Below are 10,530 nucleotides of genomic sequence, written 5' to 3' on the forward strand. Positions count from 1 at the left end.
GACAAAGTCTCTGACCGTGTTTTGTCTATACTGTAATTTTCCAAAGCCCTCTAAGGCTGATTATGATCTGTGATATTTTGCTAATTTAACTGAATTTAATTGAATTAAATAAAGGCATATTTAGACAGGAAGGGAGCGGAGGGAGAGGGGGGGATTACGTTCAACAAAGTTTTAACTACATGGTCACATGTTAAACCCCAAGGCCATCAGGATGCCCCATGACTGATTAGTTTTAAACCATTAATTTTAATCTTAATACAGTGCCCATATGCCTTATGTACTGTATGTTAGTAGTTATCAGCTGCATCTTGTTGTTGTGTTTTATGTGTTTTTAAAGCCCATCTAGGGACAGCCATTGCAAATTAGCTTAGGCTATAAATGCTGTGTGGCATCAGTTTATGATACTTATCCCTGTACAATAAACACTGACATAAAATAGTCATCCCTGCTGCCCCTTTCTTCAACAAAATTCACAGTGGATGCTCTGTGCAGAAATGCATTGTAAAGTTCAGCCGAAGCTAATGTGAGGCTTCAGCTCTCCAACAGAGTGGGCATCTTCATCAGGCAGCTGTGTGTAGGTTTATTGCTGGTGCTGTGTCCTGGCAACAAACCTACATGCAACTACCAGGGAGTATCCCTCCACTGCAGCTCAGCAAGGAAACACTGGAAACAAAGAAGTAATGTCACTAACATGACTGCAATGCTGGAAAATAACCACTTGATTTGACGAACTACTGAAGTTTCATTTACATTCAATTACGAGCAGAACAACGGCTGGGGATTTTATTCCCAATTTGTTGCGGGGTGGTTGCGTCAGGTGGGGATTTCTCCACAGCCAGTGTGGACAGCAGGAATGATTCTCACTCACTCTTTAAACTTAATTACTGTTTGTCATGTGACACCTGTAATAAGAACTGAAAACATCCTAACCTGTTTGCTAAACATGATGAGCAGGTTAGATTGAGATGACAGCCATCAGTTTTTATGATATTAAATTCCAGTTTTTGCCTGGATACATCTGAGAATAATTTTAAGAAAACCAAAGATGTTAGGACACAGCTACATTTATTCATCTGCCCACAAAGACATCTCTGTAGCACTCTTTTACTTTGAACTATTTCAGAAAATGTTAAAACTCTCATTATCCTTGTCACTGTGTGTGCCTGTGTGTGTGTTTTGTCTCACTCTCTCTCCCTCTCCACAGGTGGGGAGTGTGGTGTCATTTCAGTGCCAGCCAGGTCATTTGATTCAGGGCTCTTCCTCTCGAACCTGCCAGCCTGATCTGACTTGGAGCGGGGCGCAGCCTGAGTGCATACGTAGGAAACGTTACATCTCATCCTCTTGTCAAACTTATCACCCATCCATCCTCTGCCTGTCAGACTAACCCCAGTGCACAAATGTCTCCTCCTGCCCTCCAGCCCATGCCTGCAAGCAGCCGGAGAGCCCGCTCCATGTGGACGTGGTGGGGATGGATCTGCCTGGTTTTGGCTACACCTTGGTGTACAGCTGTCAGCCTGGCTACTTCCTGGCGGGAGGTTCTGAGCACAGAGTCTGCAAGAGTGACGGCACATGGACAGGAAAAATGCCTATATGTCGAGGTTAACAAAAAACCTTTTCTGTATTTGAATGCCACATCTTTATGCCTCTATAGTACATTTAACTGAAGAGTTTGTTCGTAGAAATCGAGTGAGTGAACAGGCGTTGAGTGTGTCTTGCTCAAGGACACTTTGTCAGCACGCATACTTGGGCAAACTAGCCATCTGGAATAGGGTGAGATACATGGTGGGCTGGTCACTGGTCTGGCAGCCATGATATTAAATGAAAAAAAGATACAACAATATCCTATGGTGTTTCATCCTTCATTAGATGAAGCCTGGCCAGGTCCTTACAGGTGAGGTCGTGAATTCATCACATCTGTTGAGCCAACAATGACAGACTGAGAAACACCGACCTGGCTAACAGATGACAGAGTTTAGCAATCGTATACAGTAGTAAGAAAATAAACCACTACACGCCACATTCAAACACAACAACCCACCCACAGGTAACAACAATACACATATGTTCAATCCTTTTTACAAACCCTATTTCAGTGTACAAAAACTACTGTGACCTTATTTGGAGATGTAGTCAAGCAGCCTCTGTCTGACCATTTTATTCAAAGCTCGCGGGTTCTCCTTCATTGCAAGAGGCCATTTGTTCCACTACATAGCACCAGCGTAGATAAAAGAAACCTTACCCATCATGGCTTTATATCTAGAAATGTTCAGGTCAGCTCCCCTAGCTTTGGTATTGTGATTATGACCTTCTTCTAACTTCTTAAAGTAATTTCCAAGGTGACCAGGGACTTGCCCATTTAAGATCCTATGGACCATATTAATACGACTTGCTCTATCGGCAACAGGGAGCCGTTGGAGCTGAAGTGAGACCCGCCTACATGACTCCATTGATTCAGCTCTGGTCTTACTCTCAACAATCTTTCGTGATACTTGGAGGTTCTGTTTCAAGGCTTTATTAAGGGTTAGTTAAGTTAAAAAGTGTTTGTACAGCAGCATGTTCCCACAGATGAAATACCACCTCCAGTAAATAGAAGCTTAAAGATTTTAGGATGTATCTCTTATACTACTTGTTGTACATACAATGAGAGGTGGGGTGATCTGTATGTTGTTGCAGTGGGCTAGTCAGTTTTGTTTTATTTTGGTCCACTAGAGCACATTCTCGTAATGAATATGTCAGCTAATGCAGCCATTGTGACGTATTGACCCTTTATCTGACGTTCTATATACTCGCATAGAATACTCTCCATTAGGGAGTACTTAAACTACATCAATACTTGCCAGCACAATCTCACCATAATGTCTTTTTTGTAGCTGCTCTGGAGCTTTCAATCGTATCACACAATCAGCAGAAGGAGTTTGCCCTGCTGAAAATGGAATTGTAGATGTTTAAATTTCCACTTTTCCGAGCACTTTAAGGACTTCTCGTCCATATTGGCTCGCGAGTGGAGATTGAAAGTGCCCTCCTGGCCTTGGAAATAGTTGCAGACAAAACAATTTCACCCCACAAGGTCCATTTAGTAGCTCCTCTGTTGTATCACAAACTTCCATCAACGCTACTGCAAATAGCAAGGTGTGCAGTCCATAATATGTACATGTTAGGCCCATTTGTGCGTTCTTTTGCACGTTGAGCTTTTGTCTTATTCATCAAGAAACGCCAACAGATGAAGTTGTGGACCCACCTCTGAGCAAGGAAAAACTGCAGGCTTCAACTTTGAAGTCATTTCACCGAAGCTGTGACCCTTTCGACCCGATGCAGCCTTTAAAATTGGAGCACTCTCTGATGCAATTTGAGATTCTAGAACAAACACCCTCTTTCTTTGCTTGCCTTGACTTGTTGGCAACAATGGCTGCATCTTGAAGGGATGATAGAGGCTGCCCTGAATGGTCAAAGCCGAAGTGTCTTCAGGCCACTTTTAAAAGGATCCAATATGCACGACAATTATCGGTCGTGAACTCTATTTGCATTGCCTACAAATAACCATTAAAGAGGATTATTTTGGGTGACCCTTTCCAACACACTTGCTGCTCATTATGCGCATGTGTGACTATTAGTGACCAACACTGCATTCTGATTTTGTAATTTGGTAGTATTAAGAGCACTTCTCCCTGCATAGTGTCTTAAGATATCAGCCGACAGACTGGTAAGTTAAACAAGAGGCAAAGCAAAACCTCTTAATATCTCTTCAAACCGTGTCCCCGCAGCTCTGCTCATGTGTTTTAATGGGACATTATCTTTCACCCTGTGTCTCTCTTGTGTGTGTGTGTAGCTGGAGAGAAGAAGAAACCTGTGAAACCAGCAACAGGAACTCCCAGCCCCAAACTAAACGGTCAGTTCTACTACAGTCTTTTCTATTCCAGGCTAGTACAGTCCTGTCATTCCTTGTCTATTCTTATCTGTTCTATTTTGGTCCGGTTTAGTTTGCTCTTGTCTACTATAGTTTAATAAATTCTGCTCTGCTCTGTTGCACTGTGTTGTTCTTCTTGTGTTCTTGTCGATTGTGTTGTGCTTTACTGCTTTCCATCATAGTTCTAAATAATTTATTTTTCCTCACTGCACATAGAAAGGTGAATTAACCACGGTGATGTTCTGCTTCTCTCTGTGCTGCCGTTTTGTTCAGTTCTCTATTTTCCTGCTCGGCTCTGTGGTGATGTGTCCAACGCGGTTGTAATTTAATAACTCTTTGCTTCTCGGCGCACATGAAAGAGTTCCTATAGCTGCTGCGCTGTATGCACAAGGTCCTGCAATTATCAAAGCAGGAAGCAGCCTTGAAATTTACTGAAAGATTTTGCCTAAAGCCAAATGTATTACATATGGATATCGATTTATAGGCCTCTTGAACTTTTGTGTATTTGCATATTTACTGTGTTTGTAATACTAATTAGGCACACGAGAAAGGAGTCGAAATTTGATCCTGTATGTTTATTTGATTTAAGTTGTTTTTTTCACTTTTAGAAAAATAACTTTTTGTCATATATATTGAAACAGTTAGTGCATCCACACAGCAGGATATGACAGATAATCTGTGAAGAGGGTTAGGGTTAGGGCTGTGAAGAAAATTGAGGTTCCTCAGCCTCCTCATACTTCTAATGGCATGTGCAGGAATCCGCCACAGCGAAAGGAAAATAACCAATCAGAGCTGAGGAGTCTCTAACACAGCGGTCAGACTTTGAAACTAAGCAGCGCTGATCAAATATAAATCAGGATTCTGTTACTGCATTGCCCTTTTCTCACCTGTTTTCAAAAATGTTTAGAAACATCTTATAGTGTACTGTATAGTTGTAAAATGTGACCCAGCTGCCAGGTTGAAAACAGTCAAGGGTCTGCGTCTAGACGCTGGTGGTGGTAGAGGTGGTGAAGATGAGATGAGAGGAAGGTGGAGAAGTGGCTGATGATCTGGATGAGTAGAGGAATGAGCCTTTGGGATGGCTGGAGGTGAACACAGTGGAGGAGGGCGTGACCGACACTTCTACCTAAAATGACAGTTGACAGCAGCAGAGCAGAGAGCAGATTAAAAATTTTGCAGCAACATTCTGATTGGCTGATAGAGATCATGGCGAAGTATGACTGGATAACTAGAAGAGTGAACACCCACAGTCAGCTGATTAGAGGAAGCAGTGGGTATGGGATGGAGAGAGTTGTGAATGGATGAGGACAAAGAAAGTCTTCCTGATTGAACTTCCGCTGAGCTTCATTAGAAACACCACGAGAAGACTATCTGTCTGATGTTGTACTCATGTTGTACGGTGTGGATGTAGTGACAGTTTTAGCAAATATGACAAAAGTTATTTTATAAACGTTACCAACTGTAGCTTCAACTAAACTTCATAAACTCTAATATCTCACTGATCCCCCTCTGAGGAAAGATTGGTATTTAAACTCAACATCCAAACAAATGTCACATGCCAGATTTACCGTCCCTCGTGCTCCCACTGCCTTTCTTTTCATACATCCATGAACCCTCCCCTATCCTGTGCATGAGCATGAACACCCCCTTTTTGCTGATTGGCAGGAATAGAGTTGCGTGGTTTGGTCCAAGCCAGTTCTAGCCAGGGATGTGCATGAGCACTAGACTATTTTAAGCACACACACACACAGAATGAACAGCTATTACGGACAGAGATATTCGCTGAGTTGAATAGAAAGTGTATCAGATTGCATTCACTGACCGCACCTTTACGCAGTTTACTTTACTTCGTTTGTGCATATATATATATATATATATATATAATATCATCATCAATCATATTTTAGTTTTGAGAATGTTAACTGTTAATAATTAAGTCAAGCAATTAAATGATAGCTATAAAAAGACAAGATATATCTTAAGTATTTTCTCCTAATTTGTTCTGCTCTGTTCTATAGTTCCAGATGACGTATTTGCTCCTAACTACATATGGAAAGGTTCCTATAACTACCGTGGGAGGAAGCAGCCTATGACACTGAGCATCACCAGCTTCAACTCCACAACAGGGAGAGTCAACGTTTCCCTTAGCAACGGCAACATGGAGCTGCTCCTATCAGGCATGTTCAAATATGGATAATTAGTTTCAACCTCCATACTCTCTATACAGAACAGTATATGTGAGCTGTCGCTTTCACACTGTATGTCATGTAAATCTACCTACCGTCGACACATTCACTGCGACTCTGAATCATTTGTTCTGTTTTCTACCGGTGTCTGGATTTCACCGCTTTCCTCGAGCTACGAGCTTCTTTTTAATGTCGTTACTGTGTTTGCCCCCAAAATCACACAAGCACTTATTCACACACAGACCTCCCAGGGTCCAACAACAGCATCAGCAGGGGGTTAAGACCCTATTAAAACACAAATCCTGTTGAAGCTAGAATTGCTTCCTGGAGTCTGCAGAGAGCAGAAGCACCATATCACAAAACCATGCAGCTATCAAACTTTTAACATGCATCTTTGGGCTCAAAGGAGCAGCTTTACTGTAGATCAATAACAGCTAAAGCTGCACTTACACAGGCACCGAAAGGCCAGGGCCCAGTTGCATACAGCTTGTTTTTTTCCTCTTAACACTTCGCTTAAGATGTCAAGTTTGCCTTACCTAAGCACTGCATAAAGGAGGAGTTCGACATTTTGGGAAATACACATCTTTACTTTTTTCCTGAGAGTGAAACGAGAAGACGATATCAATCTTAGGTCAGTGTATTATGTAGGAAGCTGGAATGAAGACGTGCTCAACCAAGCTGAGAGAAAAAGGAAGAGGCTTGGGGAAGCAGCAGGCCTGGCTGTACCCAAAGTGAAAATGACAGTACATGTTTGAACTATGTCTTGACTTGACATGTGGTTACTTTTTTTTTTTTTTTTTAAAGATATTTTTTTTTTTTTTGCCATTTTTGCCTTTAATGGACAGGACAGGTAAGTGTGAAAGGAGGAGAGAGAGAAAGAGGGGGAATGCAGCAGAAGGCCACAGGCTGGATTCGAACCCGGGCCGCTGCGGCAACAGCCTTGTACATGGAGCGCCTGCTCTACCCACTGAGTCACTGACGCCCCAACACGTGGTTACTTTTTGTCTAAACATGCTGTCTCCCAGTTATACACAAATTTCTTCAATCAATGTTTTGTTTTACTTCACCGCTGCATTCAGATCACTTTTATCTTTACGACTTCCAATTGGACATGATATATGCATCTTGCTGATGCACAAGAGGGAGAAGAAACACATGCAGAGAGATCTAACGATCTGTAATAACCCAGCCATTGCATTCTGATGTCTTTCACCCTGTTATATTGCAAACCAGTTGTTTATTCTGTCCTCTCCAGGAGTGTACAAGGCCGCTGAGGCCAGGCTGTTACTGCTGATGTACCAGGTGAACTATGCGAACCAGGGAAACCAGCTCAAAGATTCAGCCATCTCTCCAGCCAAAATCATAGATGACTCCTGGACCATGGATGGATTTGTAAGTCTCAGTGGATACAGAGTCACAATCTACTTAATTAGATTCTGCAGAGTTGGATTAATTTAGAGAGGTTAAAACAAAATGTCACAAAAGAAATGTGTGTTATTGTGGTTAATCAAAAAATACAAGACAGACAGTTTCAGTGTGCGAACCTGTTTTTTTAAAGGCATTTTACTGCAACTTTAGGAATTTTAATAGACACATTCAGGTCAGTCGGAGAGAGACATCTCACTGCTCTTTACTTGGCATGGTGTTTAAGCAAAGCTGATGGTATTTGTCAGTCAAGTAGTATGTCTTGAATTCATACACGTTGCCTTGTTGAACACTGAATATAACCAACCTTTGTCCCTCTCTTATTACTATATGTGCCCCATGTTTTCATCCTTTCTCATCTCCTCTCTTCCTCACCAGGTGTCAGCAGAGCCTGATGGTTCTAGTTACGTATTCCAGGGTTTTATTCAGGGAAAAGACTACGGACAGTTTGGACTGCAAAGACTGGGTAATTCTCTCTGGGTTTAGTAACAGCATCACATGATCACCGTGTTTCTTATTAGTCAATTTGGACTATAAATTATAGTTGGAAAAATCTGATAAACTCCTTACAAGAACCTCACGTATAGAGAAAGTGATCAGGGAGCTTTTCTTTGCTGACAGCAGTGACCTTATTGCTCACGCTGAGTCAGCCTTACAGTGGAAATTTTTTTTTTCACCAAGACCAAAAGCTGCTCTTCAGACTTTTAGTTATCCTACAAGGACTGAACTCCATAAACCTGCAGCCAAAGATGACTGACATCTTCATGAAACAGAGCTGAAAGCAGCCCCTCACTTTAAGTTATCACCAACTGATCTGCAGCGCTGCCAAAACAGACTGGCCAAAAACGAAACATTTGGGAGATAACAACAAATTTAATAAGATCTGACCACTTCTCCAGTCCAGTCTAGTCCAGTCCATGGACATCCTGCGAGTGAAGAAAAAAATGTAATCCTCCAGCATCCACTGTTGACAAGATGTCACTCGCACCTGTTATGTTGAGAAATGCCAGTTCTGTATGGGCCTTGTCAGTTACCAGAATCCCTGCCACAGATATCACACACACTGCACAGAACGACTGTAACTACTAACAACATAAAGTGCCGCGATTATAGGAAGACTTTATTTCAAATGTGAAAAAAACAGTTATCTTTTTATATAACAAAAAAACATTGAGTTAAAGGAATACTGATTTATCCAGCTAAGGACTCTGTATTTCCCAAACAGACAGCCATTTCTGACATGAAACTAAACAGAAAATTAAACTTAGGGCCTGTCCCAATACCCATACTTCCCCTAAAAATACCCACTTGCACTTGGTTGTGCATTCATGTTTAGGCTAGTGGTGTCCCAGAACAGAATCGAGGTAGTGGAAGTGGTTTCCAACACTTCAAAACCAGCCCTAGATTCCAAGGGAGCCCCGACACACACTTTCAACTAAATGGAAGATGAAATTTCCCAGAACACTTTGCGGAGTCGGCAACTTTGGAAGTTTTGGAAAACAATTTATTACTGTACGATTGGAATGTAGGCTATATAAACAGATGATTGGACTAGCGTAAACTCATCAGCAACTCGGTTGAACACAGCATCAGAATATTTAAACACATCGACTTACCAAACACAATCGATCAGGACTAGAAGACGTCGTAGGCGGCTCCTGTTTTCAGCATTTCTTCTCTGTTGATTCATCAGACGGAGAAGAATAAACATAGCACATGCCACAATACAAGCGCTGGAGCCAGCATTTTCAAACCTATCTTGCATCACTACTACACGTGGTATATGCCTGCACCTCGGCCACGCCGATTTGCACGAAGTGGTTTCTCATTTCTTAGGGAAAGATCTCTACCCTAATATTTCTTACTTCCCTCATCAAGGGTTATCTCACAAACGAGGGCACTCGATACCACGTGGAAGATTTAAGTGGTAGAAATGGGATTGGGCCTTAATCTACGCTCCCTTTAAAGCCAGACTCCATTGACAAAAAGAGTAATTTTACTTCACTGATTACAAGAGCTGCTTGTGTACCTATGCCTCAATCAGTTAGTTTGTTTGTGTCATTGTGTGACTTTGGTGTTTTAAATGTTTTATTTTTAGTTTAACCAAAGTCACAAAATAGCACAAACTAACTAACTGACTTAGGCAGAAGATGACCAAGAGCTTCCATGTTCAGTGAGGTAAAATTGCTCTTTTTGTCAGTGAAGTCTGGCTTTGAAGATGACATTGATAAGTTTTACTTTTGGTTCAGTTCCCTTTTGAAAAGGGTTGTTTGTTTTGGTAGTACTGAGGATGCAACTGGATGAATGAGACTTAGATTACACTGAATGAATTGTGTGAGAGTTTGTAAACAAATATTTTGTTAAAATGTTGCTGTTATTAAAAGCCATTTTTGGATTCTTTGTTTACTGGAGGTATACAAGAACAACAAAGTTTTCTTTGCTAATTTAATGTCATGCAGGATATTACATTGGTTGATATACAAATGGTCATTTATGGGGTGAAGTGTTCCTTTAAAGCAATCACTGTCCTTCCATTGTGTTATCTTAAGTAGTTGTGTAAACAGTGACAGTGCATCTCGTTGTGTGTCACAGGTCTGAACATGTCAGAGAGCCAGAACTCGCCACCCCCTCAGCTTGGTACCAACAGCAGTTCTGTGGCTATCGCTATTCTGGTGCCTTTCTTCGCTCTAATATTCACTGGCTTTGGATTCTATCTCTACAAACAAAGGTATGTGCTAAGAAAAAGTGTATCGGTTTTAAGTGCATTTCCGCAGTAGAAAAGAATATGTTCCCTCTCACTGCATTGTTACTTCACCTCTGCTTTTCATTATTGTCATACAAAAATGTTGAATGACATTGTTAACATTTTAAGAAGCTGTCTGATTCATGAAAACAGGAGCTGCCTCGGTGCTTTGGTTGTTGAGGTGCAAAGAGCCAGTCAAGTCATTGTCTGTTGCAAACTCTGCTGCAAAACAATTCTGTTTAGGAGGTGTTAAATTGGATTTTTCAGAGATA

General features: G+C 41.5%; 1 protein-coding gene across 5 annotated transcripts in view; it reads left to right on the top strand.

Annotated features, from left to right (window-relative positions):
• Positions 1 to 10,530, top strand: part of csmd3b (CUB and Sushi multiple domains 3b) — a 471,159-nt gene that overhangs the window by 455,582 nt on the left and 5,047 nt on the right. For all 5 annotated transcript variants that reach the window (XM_049601964.1, XM_049601965.1, XM_049601966.1 and 2 more), the window contains exons 65-71: positions 1,205 to 1,316; positions 1,419 to 1,598; positions 3,827 to 3,886; positions 5,923 to 6,081; positions 7,346 to 7,482; positions 7,894 to 7,981; positions 10,108 to 10,243. In XM_049601964.1, the coding sequence (XP_049457921.1) occupies positions 1,205 to 1,316; positions 1,419 to 1,598; positions 3,827 to 3,886; positions 5,923 to 6,081; positions 7,346 to 7,482; positions 7,894 to 7,981; positions 10,108 to 10,243 (872 nt within the window). The remainder of the gene's footprint in view (positions 1 to 1,204; positions 1,317 to 1,418; positions 1,599 to 3,826; positions 3,887 to 5,922; positions 6,082 to 7,345; positions 7,483 to 7,893; positions 7,982 to 10,107; positions 10,244 to 10,530) is intronic.

Source organism: Epinephelus fuscoguttatus, linkage group LG17 (assembly GCF_011397635.1).
Source record: "Epinephelus fuscoguttatus linkage group LG17, E.fuscoguttatus.final_Chr_v1".
In the NCBI taxonomy this organism is placed as follows: domain Eukaryota; kingdom Metazoa; phylum Chordata; class Actinopteri; order Perciformes; family Serranidae; genus Epinephelus; species Epinephelus fuscoguttatus.